At 39.6% G+C, this 27,783-nt stretch overlaps 1 protein-coding gene across 1 annotated transcript in view; it reads left to right on the top strand.

Annotated features, from left to right (window-relative positions):
* The window catches only part of NEK8 (NIMA related kinase 8), an 806,012-nt gene that overhangs the window by 338,494 nt on the left and 439,735 nt on the right, over positions 1-27,783 (top strand). Inside the window, exon 7 of the mRNA XM_044054419.1 lies at positions 3,192-3,379. Coding sequence (XP_043910354.1) covers positions 3,192-3,379 — 188 coding nt within the window. The remainder of the gene's footprint in view (positions 1-3,191; positions 3,380-27,783) is intronic.

Consider the following 27,783-nt stretch of genomic DNA (forward strand, 5'->3'; position numbering starts at 1 on the left):
ATTTCCAGATGTTCAGCCCAGTCAGAGGAAAGCAGCAGCACTAGAAATACAAAAGCTGCTAAAAAGAAGAGTCATCCACGAGGTCCCACCAGACCAGAAATAATCTGGAACTTACTCAAGATTCTTTTTAGTGCCAAAGAAAACAAGTTTCGGATGGTCATGTTTCGGTCCATTTTGCCGTTCTTGTGCAAGGATGGCTGGATGTGCTCAATAGATGTTCAGAATGTGTACTATTCCATTAAAATGAACAGACAATCCAGAGGGTATCTACACTTCATCTGGGAGCCAGTCTTTATCAGTTCAGAGCACTGTCCTTTGGTCTTACCACAGCCCCAGGATGTTCACCAAATGCATGTCAGTGGTAGCAGCTCACTTCAGACTGTAGGGATTCCGAGTGTTTCAGTACCTGGACGACTAGCTCATTACTACCCTGACCAGGCATCTACTTATAATAGCTCAAGATCAGGTACTCCAGATGTGCTCCCATCTTGGAATAACCATAAATTACAACAAATCTCATTTGAAACCATCTCAAACATTGGAATTCATGGGAGCAAATTTCAACAGTCTCAGTGACAGCTTCTCTGCTTCTCTCAAGAGTACAGTCCGTCAGACTGTAGGTCAGAAAAATAATTCACAGTACAGTAATCTTAGCCTGATTGATTCTACAAGCCTTGGGATTAATGTTGGTAGCTATAGTCCTAGCTCTTCTAACATGATTTTACATGAGAATTCTTCAATGGATGTTAGCAACACAATGGTCTATTCTTTACCAACACGTTAGCCCAAATAAGAATCATTCAGGCATGCAAGAGATACCTTTGGTGGTGGATTCGATCAGATCAAATTCTACAAGGCTGTCCTTTCATTCTCCATCAGCCCAAGACCATAGTGACCGTGGACGCATCCCAGACTGGGGGAGGCACTTCCTGGGGAACACAATCTAAGTTATTTGGTCCCCTGAAGAGGCCAACATGCATATCAGTGTCCTGGAAATGAGAGCCGCACTCTGTGTTACAGGCCTTCCAAGGCTCTCTGCCTTTCGGGACTATTGCAATTCAGTCAGACAATATGTCATTTGTTTGGTACATCAACAAACAAGGAGTAACCAGGTCTTTCCCTTTGTGTTGAGAAGTCCCCAGAGTATGGCAATGGATGATCTTATCCAACTGTTTTTTGATAACATTGCACATTCTGGAGAAGTCCAACATGATAGTAGACAAATTGAGAGGTCCATTCTACTACTTCATGAATAGTCTCTCAACATGAAGTTGGCAGAAATTATTTTTCAAAAATGGGGCCAGCCTTGCTGTGATCTATTTTCATCTTTTTTAAGTAACAACTGCAGCAGCTACTTTGCCTTAGTCCTCCCACTGAGGGAATCATTGAGAGATGTTCTACTACATGATAGCCCCCCCCCCCCACAGGTCTACTCTATGCATATCCTCCCAACTCCCTTGATTCCCAAATTTCTGCAGAAAGCTTTTTCCGGTTGAAGAGAAAAGTCATCCTCCTTGCACTTTACTGGCCTTGACGGATTTAGTTCCCCTTTCTTTGGCCTCATCTAATTTACCCACTTTTTATTCTGGATCCGATTCCAGACCTCCTGTCTCAACCAACCTGGCTATCTTGAACTTAAAGCTGACAGCGTGGTTTCTCCACATCATTTAACAGCCTAATAACCTGTACTCTCATCCCCTCTCTGTCATATACTTTTATCTTTCCATAAAGCTTCTACAAGAAAACTGTACAGAAATAAATGGAAGAGATTTGTTTTTTGGGCACTTCAGAAACATACTGAACCCTTTTAAGTCCCTGTACAAAGTGTCCTTGAATTTTTGGCAACAATTTTCAATGAAGGATCCAGCTCCTCTTCCATTAGAGTTCAATTAGCAGACATCTCTAATTTTTACATTGGATTTGAGAACTTGACCCTGGCTTCATCTAAATTTTGTAAGGCCTTTTTGGGAGGTATCCTTCTTTTGAGATCCTTTTATAAAGATCCAACTCCTCCATAGGACTTAAATTTGATACTGCAGGCCTTGATTAATTCCCCGTTTGAACCAGTAGCAAAATGCAATCTTAAGTTTCTGACCTGGAAGACTATCTTTCTAGTGGCTATCACCTCTGCTAGAAGTATGTCAGAACTTCAAGCATTGTCTCCTAAACCTCCCTACTTGATTTTTCATAGGAATAGAGTAACATTATGAGCCAATCCTTCTTTCCTTCCTAAGGTGGTGTCAGAATCTAACATCAACCATTCCATTCATCTGCCAGTTTTCCTTCCTAAGTTTGCAAACAATGGTGAATATATAATGCGCTTATTGGATATTCACAGACAAATATGTGTTTACTTGCATAGAACAAAAGAAATTAGAAAGACTGATCAAATATTTGTCTCCATTGCAGATTCAAAATTATGTAAATCAGTTGCAAAGGTAACTTTAGCCAGATGGCTGATGGCTTGTATATCATCTGTCTGCAATAAGTTGGGTCTGTCCTTACCAAAACCTTTGAGAGGCCATTCAACTAGGTCCATGGCTACTACTTCAGTGTTTCTGTCTAGGGCTTCCACAGACGTGTGGCTGCAACCTAGGCTAGTCCTCATACCTGTATTACTCTTTACAAACTGGATCTGGTCTCAAGAGGAAGAGCAGCCTTTGGCTCAGCTGCGCTCAGGAATATCCTTCCTTAGAGTCCACACTGCATTGTAGGTAGCAGGGGGACTCTGTCCCAACTGTTGAGGAATGAATGAAAATTGACAACATCAGATAAAGAAGTTATGTACTCATCATAACGTTCCATTTGTGTTGTCTATTTTCATTCTTCAGCACCCATCCCACCAACCTCCAACCTTTTTCACAATTGATTTCGGGAAGAATGAGAAGCTATAAGGGCACCACTGTTCCTTATGTTGGAACTCCAGAAAATAGCTTCTTCTGTCAAGAATATTATGTGAATGTTTCTTAAATTGTCAACCAGCAAACAGATCTGAGGTATATTAGGGGTTGGTGCATTATGGGTAAGGAAGGAGTTCAAGAGCTTTTTAGTGGCCATGAGCTAAAATAACACCTGAGTCAGATCTGAACCCAACTGTTGAGGAAGAGTGAAAAAGGACTACACAGATGAAATGTTATGGCGAGTACATAACTTTTTTTTAAATTTAACTTGATTTTTGTGCTTTATTTCAGGTAGCTTACAGGGGCCTGGCTTGGGCAAGGGTGGCAGCCCTCCACCTCTCTCATCTGTGTACACATGGGGCAGTGGGATTGCCTCCCCACTGCGACTGCCCATGCTGAACACTGAAGTAGTACAGGTGTCAGCAGGTCGAACTCAGAAAGCTGGTGTCACCAAGTCTGGACGGCTCATCATGTGGGAGGTAAGGCAAAAAAAGCATGTGGATCTTAACTGTTTGAGTCAGACATAGGTATTTCCATGTGGTGCATAGCAAACAACTGTAAACTGTCAGGATGAATGGTAATAGATAGTAATTTCTAAGAAGAAAGAGAATGGATGATAATTTCTAAAAATCCCTGTATATCCAGTGCTCCAGTAACTGGAATAGCATTCACAATGATGGTGTGAATTTAGTGGACAGTAGAGACTATGCCCTACAATATTTTATAAATAATATGCCAAGGCATTCTCTGAAAACAGACTAATATTTTAGATTTATTTATTTGTTATATTTGCTTGCCAGGATTGTCCAGTTTTGCCATGTAATACCACTTTTCAGCTGAAGCTCAGGCTGAATAGCTCTGAAACCAACAGAAAAAAACATTTATGTGATATATGTGTACATCATAGCTGAGTTAGAATTATAACTGGGCAAAAAATGTGCCAGGTAAAATATTTCATAGTTACATACAGACATTTATATAAAATAAATAATAAATGCATCTTACAATGAGGTAAAATATTACAATACAAATTGGCCACTAAATGTCAGAAGTAGTTTTTAATATTCAATGGTTCCAAACTAGTAGCAATGAACACAGATGTGGGTAGATGCATTTGTGGAGGAAGTGAACTTGAAATTTATATAACAGGAAAATATATAATTGAAGAAGACCAGTCATGGATGATGATAAGAAGGAGTGAAGAATATGTACGGTTGGGACAGAGCATTGATATAATCTGCCATTTTGGAGATGAGCATGAAGGTTCATCATCAAGTTAAGCTTATTGTTTGTGTGCTTGGTATGACATTCCATATCTTGGAGCTACAATTGGAGAAGAGAGCAGCCCCTGGGATTTAAATTATTTTTCCAGGAATTTATCTTTGATTCAGAGAGGTCTGCAATGGTTATACCACTGCAAGAGAATTTTCAGGGAAGGGAACTTATTTAGGTGGTGTAGTATGGAATGAGCAATTTTTTAGCTGAAGGAATTTAAGATAGTTTGGGAATTCCAGTCAGTTTATTTTTCAGAGTTCAAGGTAGTGATGGGATTTGTTAGTTAAATTAACATTGAATTTTGGTGATTTTATTGTAGCATTGTTCAAACTTTCCTCTGAGTCTGTTGTGTAGCTCAGGGAGGACAGGTGCTGAGTGTAGAAGTGTTGGTTGGATATAAGCATATGCAGTAGATTTATGACCTAGGCCATTGAGAAATGTGGAGTTTTCCTTATGGTCATTCACTTTGCCTCAGTGGCATATGTGTTCTGTGCCTGAACAAATCCACACTGGGAGCTTTCCAAAGCTTAGAATTCCCTCCTCTGACTGTGACATGGAATTGGCTAAGCCCCTCCCATCAGGGGAACCTAAACCCTGTCACAGGAGTATGTTGTTCAGTCTATTAGTGCTAGCTATAGGAATCACACACTTGAATCTCCTCAGCAATCTATATTGGTGGATTGCAGTTTCCAAAATCAGTTAAGATCCCTTTGGGAACTGCCCTTCCTTTTTTATTATTTTCTTTTTTATTTATAAAAATATTTGTTTTAATATACTTGCTATTTTCTACTGCTGTTAATTCCTTTGGGAATTCTAACTTACTACTGTGTTGTTTGTATGCTTAATACTGCTTTTAAGAAGTTATGGGGCTTTTCTAAAGTGGACTTGTACTGGGAAACTGAAGTGGTGTACTCTGATCTTGCAGCTCTCTTTGCTCCTTTGTCAGCTGACCCAGCTGTGGTTTCCCCATCTGCCAGGTCTAAAAAGAGGGCCTTGGATTCTTCTAACCCTACACTCCTATTTAAAATTGGCAAGTGATTAGAATCTCAGGGAAAAGGTTGGCTCAGTCTAGTAATCTGGTCTTTAGAATTGTAATTTGTCAGAGCTTTACATGGAAGTTCATTGTGCAATGTTCTTAGAGTTTAAATGACTTTGCCATATCTTTGCCTGCTGAGCAGAATTATTACAGAAATTAGATTGTTTTTAGTGTGACTCAGGTTCCATAACATGCTCTAAGGAGTATCTTAATTTCTAGAAATGCAGCTGTTTTTGCCTTATTGAGAAGGTATGCTTTTTTGACATACCCAGAATTTCTCTGAGCATTTAAAAATGAGATTTTGAATGCTCCTTTGTTTTGAATTTGAGTTTGGTCCTGATGCCACCCAGATTCTCATACAATGGGATGACAGAGGTAAATTGATACATGATCTGTCTCGAATGTTTCATATTCCCAGGTTATCCCCTAACAAGACATCCAACTTTAAAGGGCAGAGCAAGCAAAAATCCCAGCCTAACAAGAGTCAGGGTACCAAGAGGAAATGGCAGGAGAATAATGTTTCCAAACCAAATAAGTCACTCCTTTCCCCAAAATAATCATTCCTCTGTTAAAGAATGACTATGCCAAGCCATATGGATCCTGTCCATTCTTTCTGCCTCTCATCCCCTAGGCTTTCGCTCAGCCCAGCAGCCCGGGTACAAATAGTCTCAAACAAATAAGTGCTGAGAATAATTCAGAGAGGATACTCTTGGCAATAGACAGAAAATTCTTCTCCCTTAAGAGGAATCCCCCCACTGCCTTCAGTCCAGACACATCTGTTCTCTTTGGTACTCCTCACTCACAAGTTGCAAGCAGGGTTATATATAACCAGTTCCTGCACCACAAAAATGAAAATGATTTTATTCCAGAATATTTTTGTAACCCAAAAAGGAGCAATTGTGCAGACCAAAGATTTGTTTTACTTAATAAATTTATGAAAGTACCCAGTTTCAAAATGCTTTTTCTGGACTACTATTTCATGGTGACTTTATTCGAGGATACCATGGAGATTACTTGTTTTTTTTAGATATGAAAGATTCTGATCACATTCCAACTGACTCCAGCTTCAAGCTGAACCTATGAAAGTCCTATCTCACGTTCTCACAAAGAATGGTCTTCCTGGGGTGTATGACAGAGACAGAAAAAATAATGACTTTTTACCAGAAGACACAATTCTGACCTTTCAAAATATTTTCAGGAATTTCTCTCTTCAAGAAACTGCCTCTGCAAGATAGTTTCTCAAAATTCTAGGCCTCGTGGTATCAGAGATACCACTGGCCAGACTCCATATAAGAAATATTCAATGTTACTAAAATAAAATGTTGGAACCAGCACTTGCCTCCTTTTAGAGTTTCATTTACAAGTGCTGGAATTTGTGAAATGAGGGTTAGTGGTGGATTGATTAGATCTCTCTTAATCCAGGCCTACCCTTCTTTCTCCAGACCCCAGTTCAGTAAGTCCAGATGGACTCATCAGATTTTGCATGGGTAGCAGTGTCCAGAGGAGTTTAAATGCAAGGCTAATGGGATCCTTCTGGCATTACAAGGTACATAAACATCAAAGGAATGTTAGCAGTGATTCAGGCCTTAAAAGTTCTTCAGCACTTGTGGTCTCCAGGACCCCTTTTAGTGGTCATAGACAATACCACAGTCATGTAGTACCAGAATAAACAAGAAGGTACAAGGTCATACCCTCTATCAGTTGGCAGTGATGGTCTGGGAGCTAATCATACGGCATTGTTTGACATTTCAGGCCTCATACATCTCAACAGAGCAAAACATGATGGCAGACAGACTAAACAGAGCCTGGCTATACCCTCACAAGTGGAAACTCAGGACAGAGGTTTTTTAAGGTTTGATCCAGATGTGGGGAGCACCTCAAATAGATCTATTCATGTTTTTCAAAACAGACAGTTGTAAAAATTCTGTTTGAGACTTCCTTGTAGCCAAGCTTGGAGGACAGAGGCATTCTCGTTCCCCTGGATGGGAATCTTCCTTTATGCATTTCCATCCAACCTTTCAACTAATACCCAAGGTACTTCTGTGGTGACATCCCTTTTGGCCCAGGCAAAATTGATTCTCCCTTTTTAATGGAATTGGCCAAGTGCAATTACCAAATGTTTCCTCAAATGCAAGATCTATTCACACAGTGTCAGGGGGTGACTGGTGCTTCCCAACTTAGAGGAATTGCAACTGACAGCCTGGATGATTCTAGCTTTATACCTTTTATACACTTGTTCTCGGATGATGTGCAGCAGTATTGAAGGAGGCAAGCAAACCTGCAAATAGCAAATCTTGTTTATAAGTGGAAGAGGTTTTTCACATGGTGCCTATCTGATAATAGAGGTATCAGTATGGTGTCAGCCTCTCTGGTTGTGAAATATTTGTATGAGCTGCTCAATGATGGCTTATATTATGCATCTGTCAAGCTGCATCTTGCAGCCATCTCAGTTTGTCTTCCCCTCTTTAGTCTCTTTTTGTGATCAAACATTTTATGAAAGGAGTGCTGCACTTGAGTCCCCCTTGAAAGCAAATTCCTTCCCTTCCTCTTCATTGGCCTCTGAGCTTTGTTCTTGGAAAACTGACCTTATCTCCTTTTGAACCTGTCTTTCAGTCTGATTTAAAGTTCATCAGTTGGAAATTGTTTTGCTTATTGCTCTGACATCTTCAGGGCAAGGATCTGAGCTGCAAGCTGTCATGGTAGGCCAAACATATCTGATTTTCCACAAGGACCTGATTGTTTTGCACACTAATCTATCTTTCATGCCAAAAGTTGTTTCTGAATTTACCCTGAATCAAGCCATCATTCTCATTTTTTGGGAACCTGAAAACAAGAGAGAGAAGATTCTGTATACCTTGGATGTACACAGGTAGCTCAATTAATACATTAACCGAATGAAGTCCTTCAGGAAAGCTAAGCAACTGTTTATTTCTATTCTGCAGCTAAGAAGGGTCATTCTGTCACTAAGCAAGTGATTGCTCATTGCTTGTCCTCTACTATTTTTTTTTTTGTTACTCCCACCATGGTAAATCTATTCCAAGCAAGGGCTTTATCCTCTTTGGTAGCATATTGGAAAAGAGGACTATAAAAGCATTCTTGATGCAGCAGCCTGGTCCTGTCTTCATACCTTTACAAAACACTACAAACTGGATTCTTTCTCAAGTTCCAGAACAGGCTTTGCCAGGACCAGTCACCAGGGCCTCCTGGAAACTTATCCTTCCTCCTCCCAGGCACGGTAAGCTTTGGAAATCTACCCATATGCCACTGAGGCAGCATGAATGATGAACATAGCATGGTTGTGCAAATCCTACTTACCTGTAATAGTGGATATTCGAATTTCACATTGCTTCAGTGGCAGTACCAACCCACCATCTGCCTTGTTTTATATATAGTGCAAAGGATTAGTCCAGATAAAATCACTTTAGCTAGCAGATGTAGGAGACTCTGTTAACCAACTCAGCAGCCTGTAGGACTGTATTCAAAGGTTTTTATTTTTAACAAACAAAACATGAAACACCCCATGAGACACCACTGTAGAACTATTTTTAAGAAAACAATTTTGCATTTTCACTTTTTTTCAAAACAGACGGGAGCTCATGGTGTGTTGTCATGTCTGTTTGTTAAAAATAAAAACCTTTTAACTAAGAATAAGTTTCCACTGACTACTGAGTTGGTAAACCTCACTGGTCTTTCAGGAATATTCAATTAAGGGACTAACCTCTAATCTTTGGGATTGGCTTCTTGTTTTTCCATCTCCCAGATTTTCCTCCACTCGGCTCCTCTGCACCCTCCCACCATTGTCTGTAACTGCCTTTAAATAACAGACCCATTGAATGTAATGTAATAGAACAAGGACACTTGTCCATCTATCTACTTAACTAAATAATCTATTTGAAACTTCATCAAGGCGTCTTTAGTCCTCCCACAGGGAGGTTATCAGAGAGAGAGAGAGAGAATGTCTCCTAAATCTGCTAGCTAAAATGATTTTATCTGGACTAATCCTTTGTACTCTTTTTCTTAGTTCTGTCACCCTCTGGGTCACAGGTGGGATACCAGACTTGACCTGAGCTTCCTGTATTTCCTTTGTTTCATTATTTTATGTATAGTTCAGTTGTATCCAACCTTGTTGTATTGTTGGTTGGCTTTGGCTATTTGTGTTTTTTGGCTACAAATTGGTTGTTCTCTGGTAACTTTTGCTTCGGGTTCTTAGTTCTTAATTAGCACCAAAAGCCTGAATAACAAGCTTCCTGTGATAGGGGTTAGACTTCCGCTGATGGAAGGGGCTTTGCTGAGCTCCTGTCACAGAGTCAAAGGAGGAATACTAAGCTCTGGAAAGCTGCCAGCATGGATTTGTGCAGGCACAGAACCCATATTGCGATGAGGTATTATGAAATTCCAACATTTACTGTTACAGGTAAGTAGGATTTATGCAATTCTCCTTTATACCAAGTAACTTTATGTTGGAAACTTGCTCAAGCTTAATATTTTGAGCAGGGGAATTTAGAAATAAACCATTTGAGCTTTTAGAACTGGTTTTAGGAAGTGCATCAGTTTTTTTTTTTTTGGGGGGGGGCATTAAGTGTAAGGTGAGCATTATCTATACACAGTTCTTTTCCTGACTAGGATCCCTGAGTAATGGTCTGTAGCTGTGTCTCATGGAGGGGGTGAAGCAAATGATTGTAACATCATCTGCATATCATAGCAGATGGGGATGTCCCAGTGTAAATCTTATTTTTGTAAATGCCAAATAGCAAGAGTCCAAGAATGGACCTTTGGGGGAGATCTACTGAGACTGGGAGGAGGTGCAGTTGTTTCAAATGCTTGAGCTTCTCTGATGTGAAGGAATTTTGGGGAGCTTTTCTGTTGTGGCTTTTGGGGGTATAACTACCCTCCTTCCTTACAGACAGAATACCTCTGAATATTGTTTGACATACCTAAACAAAGGAAACACTTACTAAAGTGGTTTTATTTGGGGGGGTGCTGTTCTGAGAGTTCTTGGAGTTCAGCAGTGACTAATGAGAAGGCTGAAGGCCTGCATGAAAAGTTAATGGATAACTCAGAATAACCATTTATAAAAATACATTATTGAAACTGCAGAATCTGATATGTCAATTTAAAAAAAGAACAGGAAACTTCTGAAGAGGCTAAACACCTGAATAATAAATAGAATTTCCCCTTTGCACATTGTGCTATCAAATGTGCAACCAGACTTTTTTACAGCAGGAATGAGCTGGACTTTTCACATGGTGGGATTTGGCAGTTGGGAAATGTTTTATGTATAAAGGGAACCTAATGTCTACAGGATCAGTCTTAATTCTAACTGAATCTGAAGCCTTTGCAACTAAGTTTTGTTCATTGCCATGTTTGCAATGCATAATCATTTCTCTTGCTCAAGAATTTCAGTGATTGCACCACACAAACATGTTAAGGATCAACATAATAGGTCTGAAACTTTAACTTTTAAAACTGTTGCATTTTGACACACACGTGATAACTGTATAAGACAATAGCCATATCTGTAACCTTACCTCAGCTCGACTGTAACGGTGCCTCATTCTGTCCAGCTCCACGCACATTTCTATTATCCCCAAACACTTCATTGTTGCATGGCGTTCCCATATGTTGACATCTGTGAAAATCATACTTTTTGTGACTTAAATGAGCATCCCTTATGCTTTCATTAAAGTGTGTGCCTACTGCCACAGTACCTGCATCCTGTCACTTTTGCTTTTAGAGTTTCACTTGCACTCATGACAGGAAGATACATTCATCTAGATATGAAAAAGAAAGTGCAGCCCTTCAGACTATGTGTGGTCTTCCAGCATCATAGAAGACCTTCTATAGATTTGCCTGCACTACTTTGGACTTTCATACAGTGTTTCCAGTTGTCAATGGTTATGGTGAATTTACACTGCCACTTGCCTTTGATGCTTGACAAAACTAGAGGCCTTTCTCTCCTTGTACAACACTGAAAGCTGGAATTAGTATGAAATCAGATAAAATAGCATTTCTTGAAGGAGTAGTACGAGGTTCACCAGTCTGATGGGATGTAAGATAGGGAACTCAGGAATAAGCAAATGATTAGGAGTCTAGATTTCAGTCCTCCATAGGTGGATTATTTTCAGTCCACTGTTAACATTGTCATCTACTATATTCTTGCTGCTTCCTCTGCAACCAGGAGGTCACCTTCTTGTTCTATGTCCTTAGTTTCCTGATTAGCATGAAATGAATAGAATTTCCTCCCTGGCAAGCAGATCACAGGTGGAAGTTCGAGGCAACAAAACCTCCTATACTAATATTGCAGTGAGATCTGAATGTTAAGTAATAATAATGCCAATTGCACTTTGTAAATCCCATGGGCAAATACTGTTGCTCATTGCTAAAAATAAAATGAAATTGAAAATTGGTGATCATATAGAATGGGAGCTCAACAGAGGTCTGCATGATTCTCTCTTCATGGACCAAGCTTCTCCTTTGGAGTTACGAGTATGGGTGACTTGCTGTATATCTTGTGAGCCTCTGATTCCATAAATTCACACTGTTGTAAGATGATAAACAAATGTTTGTGGTATGAGCAGATGATGGTACTGGAAGATGGAACTATTGCTTTCTTTGATGTAGCACTCATGCTTTCTTTGATGTAGCACTCATGCATTGACTACACTGGTTTGGTTAAGAACAGTGGCTTTGAGAAAGTTTTCAGTTTGAACATCCATAGAACTCTGGCTAAACCAGTCACAGCTATTACTTAACCCTAATAAATCTAAACTACTCATCTTTGCATCTAAACCTGTTCCCACAGACTTTACTATATTCTCCATATATTAATAACGCAATAAAAAAGACTCACTTCAAATTAGGCAAACTTTACAGAAACAAACATTACTTAGACAAATCCATCCGAATAATACTTTCAAAAAGTCTTCTCCTTCCAACCTTACTATATGGGTCTCTTATCTTCACCAATCTCCACAACTCTTTGCAACACAGACTACAGTCCTGTTATTATAAGATTGCAAAATTCACATCAGTCCAACCAAATTGCACCCACCATTGCCAGGCCACTAAAGAACGAAACTAGCTAGAATTTGGACATTACCTACATTACACACAACTTACCTTTGCCCATAAACTCATTTATAAACCCGAGTGTTGCCCTTCTCTAAAAAATATCATTGAACTTTACGTCCCATCCAAAAATCTACGCTCTAACAACAAACACCTACTTAAAGTATCAAAGCCTAGTAAAAGAGCAGGTAGCTGCCTCTATTCCCATTATATAACTAAGCTGTGGAAAGCCCTCCCATCATCAGTTACAGAATTAGGCAATATAATCTCCTTTAAAAGAAAACTAAAACATCTCACTGATAACCCCAGTTGCACATGCAACACATATCCACAGCCTCCTTAATCTAGCAAAACTGTTTCATGTAGAAAATATACTTGTGTATATGTTATGCTGTTACACCATACAAGTTATCCCTAATCTTTAGTCTCATAGTCCACACGTCCATACAACCATCTTAACACATTTTCTCTTCTTTGTCACTCTGATTTTAATACTACCATTAAATATATGCCACCTATAATCTACTTATTCCCACTACCTAGCTATATGATTCTAACTATATCTGTCTTACCTTTAAGTTTAACTTTCTAATTCTATCTTTCCCTTTTCCTACTCCTACCCCCCCAAAAAAAAATTGAGCTGTATTGTAAAATATTTCTAACTGTATAATTTCCTACATGCTAATGTTCCATTGTTACTGTATTGTGCCTTTTTACAACATATTTGCTGTTTAGATAGTTTTCTGTATTATTTCATTTGCTTTATAATTATAATTTTGTTTCCTTACAAATTCATGTAATGATTTTCATGTAATTTGGAGCTTTTCTCCCCAGGCCTTCACTAAAAATGGGTCTCAAGCCCAGTGGACTTTCCCGGTCAACAAATGTCAATAAATAAAATTTTACTTGGTTGTGTATGATACTAATACTAATCACTGCTGCAGTAACCTTAGCTATATGGGTTACATCCTGCCAAAGATAAAACAGTCGGCCAGCTTCCAAAGCTTCAGTGAACCTTCCACGCACCCAAACTCTCAGTCAACTTGAGCTGAGCTGAAAAAAAAGACAAGTTTGGGCACCAAGTCCTTCAGAGCTTTCCTGCCATAAAAGAGAGTGGTCCTCTGCAGTCTTTAGAGGATTTTTGGTTGGCTTGTGCTTTTCCGTTACTTGGCAGATAAGTTCTCTTTGGGGAGAAACCTTCCATATTTTAAAATTTTTGCTTTATTGTACTTTCCAGTTTAGCAAATTTATTTTTAAGCTTGGAGTCTGTGTTTTAATGGATGTCCTAAGACATAACTGTACTTTTGAAATGGGAACATACTTTTATCCTGTCAGTTTTAAAAGTTGTTTAAAGTAATTGAAAACCATTTTTTTTCTGTGAAGAATCTGTATTTATTTCAATTTTTGGGATGGCTAAGTTTTTTTAAATGGCTGTTCATTGAAAAAGACACTTTTAAAAACTTTAAAATTTTGCCTGTGCTTGCTGCTTGTTTTCCTTGGCAAAGTGGCACCATTTTGGCTTGACCATGGAATAAACTACCAGTCCCATGGTCAGTCCTTCTTCCAGCCACAAAAAAGTTAAGCAAATAGCCTTTGCCACCACAGAAGGCTAGCAATTTGCCTCCACTGCAGGTGGGTGATTCTGTTGTGGTCATAGCTTGTTCCTCAGACCACCTCATCTTTTACCCTAAATTCCTTTGGTGTAGGACCTAGAGCTGTCATGGATGAGGGATTAGCCATCTCTTCTGCAGCTGTTAGGGCCCTCTCAGTGGGCAATGGAGAGCCACTCTTGTTGGTCTTAGGAGAGGTAACAGGAAAGGCTTCCATGTTAAATCAAAATGTTGCGCCTGTCCCTGAAGAAGCTTCTGCTGCCATTCATAACACTATTGACTCCATTTTTCCTATCAAAAAGAAACAGAAAATTAAGCATATATCTACTCCTCCACAAATTTGCTTAGACAGGAGTAGTTTACTGGGTCTGGCTGAGGGTTTAATGCAGTCTATTGATCCTTCTTATAAGGCAGTTTAAGGCAAAAGAATGAGGGACACCACTTCTGAAGAGATTCAAGATTTTGAATCTACATAGGAAGATGAAGGGACAGAGACATGGATTTCACCTCAGTTTTCTGACTCAGACTCAGAGGAGAGGTCAGTTTCTGACTCACCCTGTTGAGGGTTCTCTTTCTCTGAGATAATTTCCAGAAGGTGCTAGTGTTTTCAGTGGGAGAGCACTGAGGTTTCTCAGTCCCTTAGAAAATACTATGAGCTGTTACAGGAGGAATTTCCAGAACCGTCACCCATTCTGTCAGTTCTTTCAGCTCTGGAGGATATGTAGGTTCTTAGGTGTTTACTAGGCAAACCACCACAAGGGCCTTTTTAAGCCTAGCCATGTATCCCATATCTCTGACAAGTTCTGATACCTTTGATAAGTGAAACAGGGGCTTGGAAGATAAAACATTTTACAAGTTAGGGCCTTGATGAACTATTTACAGGTTGCCTCTGTCCATTATAGACATAGGTGCCAAACCAGGGATGAATTTCCTGTTCCCTATCCAGTTGTCACTGCTTGCAGTTTTCCTGATAGTCGGCCTGTTTCCCCCTAAAAAGACAGATAAGAATGCATGTTTGTTCTTTCGGCTTTTCCCAGTTAGGGGTCGCCACAGCGGAAGTCCGGTCCACTAATGATTGGCAGTAGATTTTTACGGTGCCGAGGTGCCAGCTCGAAGCCCAACCTTCAACGAAGGCACACCCATTCACGCATGTCTTTTGAACGACACTCGACTGTGGGGAGGACATGCAGACTCCACACAGAAGGCACTCTAGCCAAGAATCGAACGGGAGAACCTTTTACTGTGAGGCAACAACACTACCGCTGCACCACCCATAGAATGTATAAAGTTATTAAATCTTTTAAGGTTTTATATGCTCTTCCCAAACCTGACCCAGCAGCTGTAGCTTTAATTATTCCTACTGCTGCTAAACATGTGGCTAATTCCAATCTTACTCTTTCTGACAAGGATGGGAAGATTATTATTAAGTATGGGAAAAGTGTGTATACGTCTGCAACTTTGATTTCCAGAATTTTGAATTGTCAGGCTCATATGTTAATGTTTAGTTTGACTAATTGTCAAAGTATGAGGAACGTTTTGTCTGCAGTTTCTCCTTGTAGGGGAAAAATCTGGTTTAAGTAATTTAATTTCTTCCATTGTACAAGTCACTACTCATTGTTTACTGTATGTGTTCAATTTAGTTGATACTTCTTCAGGGCTATGGCCACTGTTACTGTTTTGAGAAAGTTTGCCTGGCTGTGTTCTTAGAACCTCCATACTAACAAAACACCAAACCAGGAATAAATAAATTCACCAGCAAATGAACTCAGGAAGCAACCAGTGAAGAAATGAACAAAGCCACGAGTTGACCTAGGTTTCGTCTTTAATCCGACTTCATCAGAACACAACTTAATGCAAATAAAAAGCAACCTTATATACACACCTAAAAATGACATCATGAACAATTCAATTGAATAATTATCTTAATTAACATAATTAACAATCAATATGAAGGCCAGCATACATAGTAAAAGGCACAATCACAAACCTTACTAAAAGATGTATCAACACTAAAATCAGAATGAAAAGTTAAAAACAGCCAAACAAAACCGAATTGCTGCAATTTGTAATGAACATTGATCATAACAACACTACAAATCTAATTAATCGATGTATACATTGTGTACAACATTATAAGTGCAAGCAAATTCAACCCAATATACTTTTTAATTTTAAAATGGGCATAATAGTAACGCAGTCATTAATGCCTGGGAATTCCAATGCATTAAGTTTCAACTGCCATTTCATCTCACCTATATCTAAGTGCACATCCAGTTTTCTTCCAAATTTATCTACCAAAATCTGTTGGATCACACAAAACTTAAAATGATGCCCACTATTGGTGTCAATGTTGCCTATACAGGGCATTGGTCTTTTTCTTTAACCTAATATCAGACTGATGTTCAATAATTCGGTCTCTTAAAGCCCTGCAGGTCTTCCCAATATAAAAGGCCGGACACTGTATGCACATAGCCGCGTATACGACACTTGTGCTATAACAGTCAAAATGAGCCCCAACCCTAACAGTAACTCCAGCCACCTTAAATTCCGCACCCGTCACATTGATCAGGTGACAAACACTACACCTACCGCACTTAAAATTACCCTTACTCCTATAAGAAACAGTGTGTGTAATATCACCTTTTTCCAATAATTGTTTAAAAGAAAGTCCTTTCCTAAAAACACATTTAGGCGGTCTCCCCAATTTCCCACTTACCGAATGATCCATTCTCAAAATTTTCCAATTATTGATGATAATCTCAGCAATAGAAGGTGCATCAAAGGAGAAAGTGGTAATAAAATATAATGGATGGTCACCACTGACCCCTGCACTAGATTCATCCTCTCTAAGAATGATGTTACCCATAGGAACAGCATTACTATCAACATGCTCATTTCCAGTATCAGGCTTTCCATGCAATAAGGCCCAATACACACCATTGGCCCTTTTGGATTTTACTTCATCCGCAATACAATCACACAGTGCCGCTGGATAACCCCGCCTAATAAACATCAACTTGATGAAGTCAAGTTCTTTAAAAAAATCAACATCCAAACTGGTCATTCTCGCTGCCCTGACCATCTGCCCTTTAGCTATTGCCTTCTTCTGATGGTCAGGATGACAACTTGAATAACTCAGATATGAATTCGAAAATGTTGCTTTTCTATGAATGGTAGATATCAATCCAGAATTAACCGGGCTGACAGCTAAATGTACATCCAAATAATCAATTTCAACTTTACTCATACTATGGGTGAATTTCAAAAATTCTACAGAATTATTAAGAAACTCAATAAATTCTCTAAACTTATCAATTCCACCTTCCCAGATGATAAACAAATCATCTAGGAAGCGGGTGTAAAAGCTAATGTGGGGCATAAATCTGCTAGTAAAACTAAATTCTTGCTCCCAGTATGCCATTACATAATTGGCATATACCGGGGCGCATGCCGCCCCCATCGCTACACCAGTTGTCTGTTTGAAAAAACTCCCCTCAAACTGAATAAAATTGTTAGTGAGTACAATTTCCATTAGGCCTACCAACAAGTTGATTCTATCCTGATCAAATAAACCTGTTTTTAACAATTGAACCTCCAGCCATTCAAGCCCTGTTGTTGTGGGAATAACTGAAAACAAGTTTACAACGTCAACTGTTATCATAATAGTATAATTGGTGAATTTAACACCCTTTAGCCTCTCCAAAAATGACCACGAATCTTTGGTAATGTAATTAAATACTTTTAAACCCTTCTGTAGCTCAAAATCAAGAAATTTGCTTATAAAACAGGTTTTACTGCGCTTGCCATCAACAATTGGCCTAAATGCTAAATTATTTAAGCCCTTGTGGATCTTGGGTATTCCAAAAATCCCACTAACCATTGGATAATCATTAATCAGATACCTATACTCATCCTCATTAATATGCCCTTGCCAAAGTAAGTCCTCAGTATACAAACTAACCTTACTATAGGCAATATTTAATTCGTTAAGACTAACATCTTCGTAAGTATCCGTTGCCAATAATGCCATAATACTGTTGACATAATCAACCCTGTCAATAAGCACTAAGCCATTTCCTTTATCGGGCTTCATAAATCTTATAGAAATGTCATTTACCAACCCATCCAGCAATTCATGCTCTTCAAAAGTCAAGTTGTCCTTCGTATCAAAAGCCCACTTGTAGTGTGGACTCATTGCCCACCTATAATGCTCCCTAATGTCAAACTCACATATCCTTTCGTATGCATTGGTAACAACATTAGCTGGGGGCATGTACTTACTTGGTTTTTTCAAAGTCAAACCCACTTGATTCCTATTTACACCATCAAAAGTCAATTTCAAGTTCATTTTCCTTACTAACATTTTTAGATCAACTAAAGTGTTACTTAAACAACCCCGAGCTAGAGGAACAAAGGTTAACCCTTTAGCCAATAATTCAACATGTCGTTCATTAATGATTTTAGTAGAATAATTGTATATTTTAAAATCATCAAAACCATTAGCTATAATAACAGGATTACTAGGCCCACTTTCCAGAACTGATATAGAGTTTTCATCAATTACATCAAATTTCATCAATTTCACAATCCATACTATAATAGTTCAAACTACTTTGCGCCACATTCTCAATTTCCTGCTCAATTTGACTGTCACTATCATCATCAAAATGCACACCAGCCTCACCAAAAAAAGTTGGAAAGGTGTGCAAACTAACATCATACAGGGAATCACAGCCAACATCAGTATTATCTACAGAATTATTAATAAATGAACCACTGTAACCAACAATATTGGAAAAAGCTTCACTCAAACGCAAAGACTGCTGGGTTTCAACACAAAATTCATTAACCTCGCCCATTTCAGCGTTCACTAAAGATGAGAGATGTGTTCTTAGAACCTCTCAGATGATGTAAGAAATTAGATTTTAAATTCTCATTTGGATAGAGATTAAGGTTTTGGCTCCTCTGCTGCAGAGGTAATCAAAAAGTATGATGAAACAGGTAAGTTGATTCAGGGAATCTGTAAGAATTTTCAGTCCTTTTCAATTTTTCTAAGGGATTCACTAATCCCTCAACCAGTATTGACAAAATACAAAATAATCAGTCTCAATAAAATGCTGATCAAGAGAAAATTAAGAGGAAATAGTGCATTCCAAAACAATTCTGGAACTCACCCCCCCCCCAAAAAAAGGACAGTCTAACAAGTCTAAATGATTATTTAAGGGACCTTGACCCACACACCCACCCTGGCAGCCCCTTTTTTTCCTTTCAGAAAGTCTGAATCTCCACTATTCTCTTTGGCAACAGATAGTCTCAGACAAATAGGTTCAGAAGGTCATTCTTCTAGCTACAGATGGCAGTGGAAGGAAATCCCTCCTTTTCAGATGATATTTCCTCATCCATCAGACCAGACTCCTTTTATTTCCTCCTGATCTTCAACACATACTGCCCCAGGGAGTGATAGAACCAGCTCCCCCTTCCCAGGTTGAGGTAAGTTTTTATTCAAGGATGTTTTTATTGCCAAAGAAAGAAAATGCATGGAGGCCAATTCTGGATCTTTTTTCTTTAAACCTGTTTCTGATAGTTCAAAATGCTGTCTCTTCACAACCTGTTACATCTTCTTTCTCATGTAAGTTTCCTGGTAACACTAACTTTAAAAGATGCTTATCATCAAAATCCTATTCATCCTGACTTCAGGTATTTGTTAGGGTTCTTTGTGTCTGTATCGCAGTCAGTTCTCTGCCTTACCCTTTGGACTATTCACTGCACTAAGAGTGTTCACAAAGAGTCTGGCTCCAGTTATAGCTCATTGCAGGCTACAGGGTATCCACATATTTCCATATTTAGATGACTTGCTTATCTTTACATTAGGAATCTCTCACTCTTGGATGAGAGACCTCCTCATCAGGAATCTCTCACTCTTGGATGAGAGACCTCCTACACAAGCTGGGATTTCAAGAGAGCATTCAAAAGTCTTTTTCGGCTCCTTTATACAGGATTGTGTTCCTGGGGGTGTCAGCTAGACACCTCAGTTTAAAGAGCTTTTCTTCAACAGTAAAATATATCTATATTTACATCTTTTCCTATGGCTTTCCACTCAGACTTTGGTCACTGGGAGGGAATACCTCAGGATTTTGGGTCTCATGGTATCTATGATTCTCATGATACCCTTGCCAAGACTTCACAGGAGAAAGATACAGCGATATCTTAAGTCTCAAATCCCTGTGCTGAGGTTTGCCACAAGAGAAATCATTTGGTGGAGACAACAGATATCCTTAAATCCAGGTCTCCCCTTCTCCCTCCCTGTTCCAAAACAGTCAGTCACCACATATGCCTCAAACTTTGCTTGGGGAATAGTTTCAGGGGGGATAAAACTGTAAGGTGTGTGGGGCACCAAAGACGGATACAAGCACAAAAATATAAGAGATTCTTGCTCTGATGAAGGTACTCAACTCTCTGAATCATCTTTGGTCCCTGGGGCCTCTTCACGTTGAAGCAGGCCATACCCCCTCTGCACTCCAGCCATGTTAGCTTGGGATATAACTTCACAGTACAGTCCCACTCTGCATGCATCCTACATTCTGTCAGTGCAAAATTTTGTAGCAACAAGCTGAGCAGGACAAGGGCAGACCATCACAAATTCTAACTAGATCAGAGTGGGGGATTAGATTCATTTGTGGAGAGAGAGAGTTCCTTAAGTAGACCTCTTTTTCTTCTCACTGAACAATCAGCTGGCAAGATTCTGCTCCAGGACTCCATGTTAGAAAGCCTGGAAAGATGGATGCCTTTTCATTTCCTTGGACAGGAATGTTCTTGTATGCTTTTTCACCCTTTCTACTAATATCCAGGGTACTTCTGAAGATTCAGAAGGAATCTCGCAAGATCATCATTGTGACTCCTTTCTGGCTCAGTGTCTCTCCTTTCTTTTAGAAATGATCAGGGGCAATTACCACAAGCTTCTTCATAGACTAGATCTACTCACACAAGAATATGGGTGTTTGATACACCCAACACCAATCAGCTTCAATTGACTGCATGGATGATAGTCTTAGTTCCTTTAGGCACCTGTTTACTGAGGACGTGCAGATGGAGACAAGAAAGCATACGACTAGAAAATCACATATTAGCAAATAGAAAAGTTTTTTAGCTGGTGCCAACATCATGACCAACACCCATTCAGGGCTAGTTCTCTGGATTTACAATATTTTTGTGAGTTATCCAATAACCTTTCTTATTCCTGCACCAAGGTTCATTTATAAGCCATTTCAGCATGTTTGCCCATGAATCCCCCTTTTTCAATGCTGTCTCATGTCAAAATATTTTTGAAAAGGGTTTTGCATATGAGGAGTCCAAGAAACCAGTGGCTCCTCCTTGGTATTTTAATTTTGTGTTAAAGAAGATAACACTTGCTCCATTTATACCAGCTAACCTGGCTGACTTGAAGTGTTTTAACATGGAGAACAGTTTTGGTGATTGCTCTGACCTTTGCAAGAAGGGTATCTGAGTTTGCAAGCTGCTGTTGTGTGCTGACCATATCTAATTTCCCACATTACAGGGTTAACTTTGAGAACTAATCCTTCTTTGAGGCCTAAAGGGGTATCTGAGTTTACATTAAGCCAAACTATCCATCTCCCTGTTTTCTTTACTGAACCCAAAAAATAGGGAAAAAGGATGCTCTGTACCTTACATGTCCACAGACGATTCAGGTACTGTCTTGACAGCAATAATCCTTTCAGATCTTTGGACCAGTTTTTCATTTCTTGTGAAGGTAAAAAGAATGGACAGCCTGTGTCAAAACAGACCATTTCCAAATGGTTGTCTAAGGCTATTACCTTTTGTTATACTCACCACAACACAACTATTCCAGGCAAGGTCAAGGCCCACTTTACCAGGGCCTTGGCTTCATCTATGGCTTTTTGGAAAGAGTTGGATTCCAAAAGTATTCTAGAAGCCACAACTTGGTCCTCTGTACATACTTTTGCAAAGCACTGTAAGCTTGATTCCTTCTATATGTCCAGATCAGGCTTTGCAATGAGCATTCTACAGGGGCTCTCCTAGACTCTTTTCCATCCACCTCCCAAATGTAGAAAGCTGAGGTAATATACCCATATAGCTAAGGCTTTTACAGCAGTAATCAATATGATGAACATAGTACAGTTGTGTAAGTAAACATATCATGACAGTAGATGTTCAAATGATCACTGCTGCAGTAGCTGCTCCCTCCCCCTTGTCTTTTGGTGTGTTTATGCAAGAATGAGATTATTTATTTTTGTTGTTCTTATCATTTACCTTTCAAGTTCAGACTCCCATTCAGTGTTGGTAGGAAAGTTTTGAAGGGCTTGGCACAAAAAATTATAGTTTGGTCAGTTCAGCTTGAGCTACCAGATAGTTGGGCATGTGGAAGGTACCCTGTAGTTTTGAAAACTGACTAGCTGTTATATCCTTGTCAGGATATAACCCATATAACTGAGGCTACTGCAGCAGTGATCATTCATGCATCTACTATTATGGTAATGTATACAAAATCTAACTCTTTAGAAAATATTTTCACTTCAACTGTCTTATGGTGTAAAACTAGCAGTAAAAACTGCAGACAATTGTGTGTCTAGCCTTTGTAAAACAGGCTGAGACAAATTCCTTTTTGAAACAGCATACATTTTGAACAGGCAAAAATGGTGGTGACATCATGATCTATGACAAAAAGATATAATGAAAATTAAGATCTGAATGGTACTGAAGGGTTCATATTTAAGTACTAGGCTGTCTGCCCTTGTGAGCCATTTTAAGCCTAAAGTTTCCCTTTTTGAGCTTGAAATAACCTATCCCATTTGGTTATAGAGTGGCCTTAGTGATGGCATGGTTGATAATTGTGTATTATCCTTAATGAGATAACTAGGATCATACCATAGATAATTTGAGGTGACCCTTGTATGGCATGAAGCACTTAAGTGCTGTATTTGTCCATTAGTATTACAGGGGGCAGTCCCAGAGTAACTAAGTTGCACTTGAAAATGGACAGGGATGACCTTTGTTTTATGTGGATGGGGAGTCTGTCCCATAGCAGTGGTATCCTCTGCAAAATAAACCTATCCATCCAAACTATTCTATTTATGTTGCAGAAGAGGTTTAGATCCTTAGACTGAGTATTTCTGATGCCATTTGTCTTGCTGATGTGCAGCAAATCCATCAGTAATAGGTTGGAGTATGCCTTGTATGTCAGGCACAGGTCACCTTTAAGCAGTCTGTAAGATACCGAGTATAGTGACAGGGCTTTGAGTCAGTCCATGTGGGACATGTTATTTGGGCCTTGTGTCTTTTTAGTGAGGTATCTCTGTGGACATTCCAGTTGTTGCATATGTCTGGACAGATGCATGCCAAAGGGGGCATTATATTAAATGGGGACAGTGATATCCTTAGATCTACATACAATCCCTTTGATTATAAGATGTACAATATAGAAGGACTTTCTTACAACTATAGATGCATGCTGATCAAAAGTTAGGTCACTTTCCACATAAGTTCCCAATTTCTGAACAAGTGGGTCAGCTGTTAGGGGTGTATTGTCAATGTGGTAGTTTCTTAGGGTAGATGACTTCCCAAAGGATACAGTAATGCATTTTTGGCATTTAGTTTCAGATCATAATTCTGACGCCAGTTATTTATTGAAGACAAACCTTCCTGCAGGATGGCTAAGTCATCTGGTGATTCAGTGACTGCTCCTAGCTTACAGTCATCTGCAAACCTAGTCAGCCAGCCCTTTAGTATTGGCTTTTACTTCATAAAAGTAGATACCAAGTAGGAGAGGTCCCAGCACAGAACCCTGGCGGACTCCAGTGGTGACTGGTCTCTTTGTGGAGGTAACTTCCCATATTTTGATTATCTGTGTCCTATCTATGAGCCAGTTGGCTATCCAGTGGGTGACATAGGGGTTTATCCCCAATTTACTTAGCTTTTCTACTATGGGTTTCTGGGTACTAAACTACAGCTAGGTGAAATTACAAGGATAAGATTAAATTCATTGTAAGGTGGAGGTTTTCTTTGAACATTCTACAGGGTTTTACTCACTATACTATGTCTGCTGTACACAGCTTATCTAATAGTGATAGACACAGGAATATGCAAGGCTGGGGTTCCGTAAAGCTTGAAAGAGCAATATATAAAGTATGGAGAGCTCCCTGTTGAAATGTCGGCACTATAAATGCCAAGTGCCAACAAGCTGAAAATAGAGACTAAACATACAGGAGAAGAGCGAATTTTGAAAATCACTCTTCTCCTTTAAGCTTCATTTTGCAGAGAGGGCAAGCCCCTCCTGCATCTTCCAAGTCTGAGAGCTTTATACCCCAGAGAAAAGGGAATATTCTGAGAAATGGCAACTCAGACTTGGTATATACAAGTTCGATCATTCAGCCATTCAGTCTCCACATTGCAGGACTCACTCTAATGGATCCTGACATTTCAAAATCGATTACCAGATGGAATTGTAGTCCTATATAAGGTGAGGAGGCAATGTCCAGAAGGTCAGATGGGGGTGGGGGTAATGGGAAGAACAAAAGTTGGCATTATTCAGTGTAAAAAAAATCTCAACAGTGCAAAATTATGGAAAAAATATTTTCATATTAGATATTATTTCATTTAAACAACATATCAGCAAATCATCATGAAAGGAAAATTCAAAATGCAATTCAGTTACACCATTCCATATGGGAATAAAATACATCAGCAGTGCAACCTGAAGGAAAACTTGTTTTTCAATTATTGACATTTTATCAGGATGGTGTAATGGTACAGCAGTTAGGGTTTCTACTTTATATCTTCTGTTTTTTTTGCTTTGTTTCCACACCAGGGTGTCTTTGTTGTGGAGTCTGCATGTCCTCCCTGTGTCCAAGTGGCTTGTCACTGGATGCTCAGTTTTTTTTTCTTGCATCCCAAATGTTAAGTGATTTAATGATCTAAAATGCCTGTAGATATGCACCAATTGTTTAAGTTAGTGTGTATGTGTGTGTGTTAACTGACACCCTGTCCAGGATTTGTTCACTGTCGTATGTACACTTTTTGCTTGAATGATATCTGGCTCCCCAGTGACCCTGACTAGGTGATCAGATATCCGAGAATGAATGAATGTCATTATTCCACTTAAAAAGGATATCTGCAAATTAACTTGAAGGACTTTCATTTTTGTCATCATCATCATCAGCCCCCTTTTTCCCATTTTTCTACATGGGGTTGGGGTATCGTGTTAACTGTCGCCAACTCTCTCTATTCAGTGCCACACTCCTGCCTTCTTCAACACTCATGCCTGACTGTCACAGATGATCTTTTACACAATCCATCCACCTCTTTGCTGGACATCCTCGCTTCCTCTTACCTTCTTCCTGTCTGTCCCAAATCTTCCTCACCAGATTGTCTTCTGCTTTTCTACACATGTGCCCAAACAACCGTAATCTATTCTCTTTGATCTTTTCTGCAATTGGAGCTACTTTGGCTTCTGCTCTTATGTCCTCATTTTTCATCTGTCCCACAGTGTGCATCCTACCACCTTTCTTAGGCACTTCATTTAGCTTCTTCAGCTGTTCTGCCTGTACTGCCCAGGTTTTTGTACCATACAGTAGTACTGGTCGAACCACTGTCTTGTACACCTTACTTTTCAGTTTCTTTGGCATTCTTCTGTCATACACTACACCTGATACTCTATGCCAGTTGGCTGCAGCCCCTCTGATTCTAGCTTTGACCTCTTCATTCATACTACCCTTCTCCTCATCTACTCCTCCCAGATACTTGAAGCTGTTTACCTGTTCCACTGTCTTCCCTTCTATCTCTGTTCACAGCTTCTTCTGATTTCCACAGTTTGCTGCCATTACCACTATCTTATCTGTGATTAGTTTCATCCCATGTTTCTTCAGATTTGCATTCCATTCTCCTATCCTTTGCTGAAGGTGTAGCTCAGAGTCTGCCGTTACTGCCACATCGTCTGCATACAGCAGCTTTGTTGATCCATCCCTTCCAATATGTTTGCTTATGTAGTCCATCACCAGTATGAACAGCAGTGGGCTCAGAGCTGAATCCTGATGTACACCAACTCCCACTGGGAACCCCCTCTGTGAGGCCGAACACTGTTCGCACTTGAGTCATTGGGTTCTTGTGCATAGGCTGCACTAATTCTACCAATGTTTCTGGGACTTTAAACCACTGCAGTACTGCCCAGATCAGCTTTCTTTGGACCTTGTCATGTGCTTTCTCCAAGTCTAGGAATGCCCAGTTGGACTCTCTCCTCATCTCTAGCTTCTTCTCAAGTATCTGTCTCAGTGCAAACATCAGGTCAGTTGTGCTGCATCCTGATCTGAATCCAAACTGCTCATCTCCCATCTTACATTCTACTATTCTGTGTATCCATTTATCAGTCACCCTCTCCAGAACTTTCATGCAATGTGATAGGAGTTTGATGCCTATGTACTGCCCACAGTTGTGGATGTCACCTTTGTTTTTGTACACTGGTGCGAGTATGCTTATTCTTCAGTCATCTGGAATACGCCTTTCTCTCCACACTGCTATTAGTACCCTCAGGAGCCATTTCTCCCCTATCTCACCCAGCATCTTTATCATATCAATTGTGATCTCATCTGAGCCTGCTGCTTTCCCTGACTTCATCTTCCTTAGTGCTGTTCTTACTTCTTCTAGGGTGGGATCCTCCTCTTCTCTCATCGTAGGCTGTTTCTGGGGCAGTACAGCTTCTGTGGGGTTTTCTTCATTCAGAAGCTTCTGGAAATACTCCTTTCATCTGCCTTTAATGTACTCTGGGATGGTGAGCAGGTTGTTGCTGGCATCCCTTATGAAGGGTGTCTGACTATCTTCTTTATCTTTCTGTCTTTACCTTGCAACTTGATATAGTTTCTTTGTGCCCCTTACGGAGTCACTTTCCAGAAGTTAGTACAGTGCCTCAGATGCCCTATTCTTTGCTATTGCAATTTCTTTCTTAGATTCTTTGTCAGCCAACCAGTAGTCCTTCCTAGCCTGGTTAGTTTTTTTTCGGTCTCCCCCTTCTTCCTGCAATCCTTTTTTCTTTTGATGACTTCCTGGACTTATGCATTCCACCACCAGCTTTCCTTATGTACCTTATTTCCATACCTGGCTCGGCCACATACTTTTCTGTAGTCCTAACACATGTTATTTTTAGGCACTGACATTCTTCTTCAACTACACCTATTTCCTCCTCTTCTTGGGGTGCTAGAGCCCTGAGTAATTCCTTGAACTGTTGTACTTTCTCTCGAGTCAACGTCCAGGTGTTAAGTCTAGTCTCTGTTGACCTTAGAGCCTTCTCTGACCACTGCTTGCAGCTGATTGTGGCAACTAGTTATTTATGCTGTGGGCCGACTGTTTCACTGGGGATGACTTTGCAATCATGGATTCTACCCCAGTGCCTTTTCCTTACTAGGAGGAAGTCTACCTGAGCTGCATATTGGCTGATCTTGTATGTGATCTTGTGACTCTCTCTCTTTCTGAACCATGTGTTGGCTACTATCAAGCCATTTGCCAGACAGAAGTCTAGAATGGCTTCTCCTTTTAAAGTATTTTTTTTTAATGATCATTTTAATTCTACTTTTTAGACTGAAGGAATTGACATTCAGTGCTGTGATCAGTAGGGTTTCCATCAACCTTGTTACATCAGCATGTAGGAAAAGAAATTAGTTTGTAGGCTATGATCTCTTGTTAGGGATCTGTCAAGACTATGACTATAATTTCCACTTTTGCTTCCTGAATATAAACTGCTACTGATTTCGTACCCACCAGTTTGTGACTGTGACTACAAAGTATTCTGTAATAATCTAAATGGTGTTGGTTTAAGCTGTGCAAGCAGTTATGCTTGTTAATGTTATATAACAGCATGCTCGTGCTTTGT

The sequence above is a fragment of the Protopterus annectens genome, chromosome 13.part0, assembly GCF_019279795.1.
Source record: "Protopterus annectens isolate FY-2018-M chromosome 13.part0, PAN1.0, whole genome shotgun sequence".
NCBI classification, from domain to species: domain Eukaryota; kingdom Metazoa; phylum Chordata; order Ceratodontiformes; family Protopteridae; genus Protopterus; species Protopterus annectens.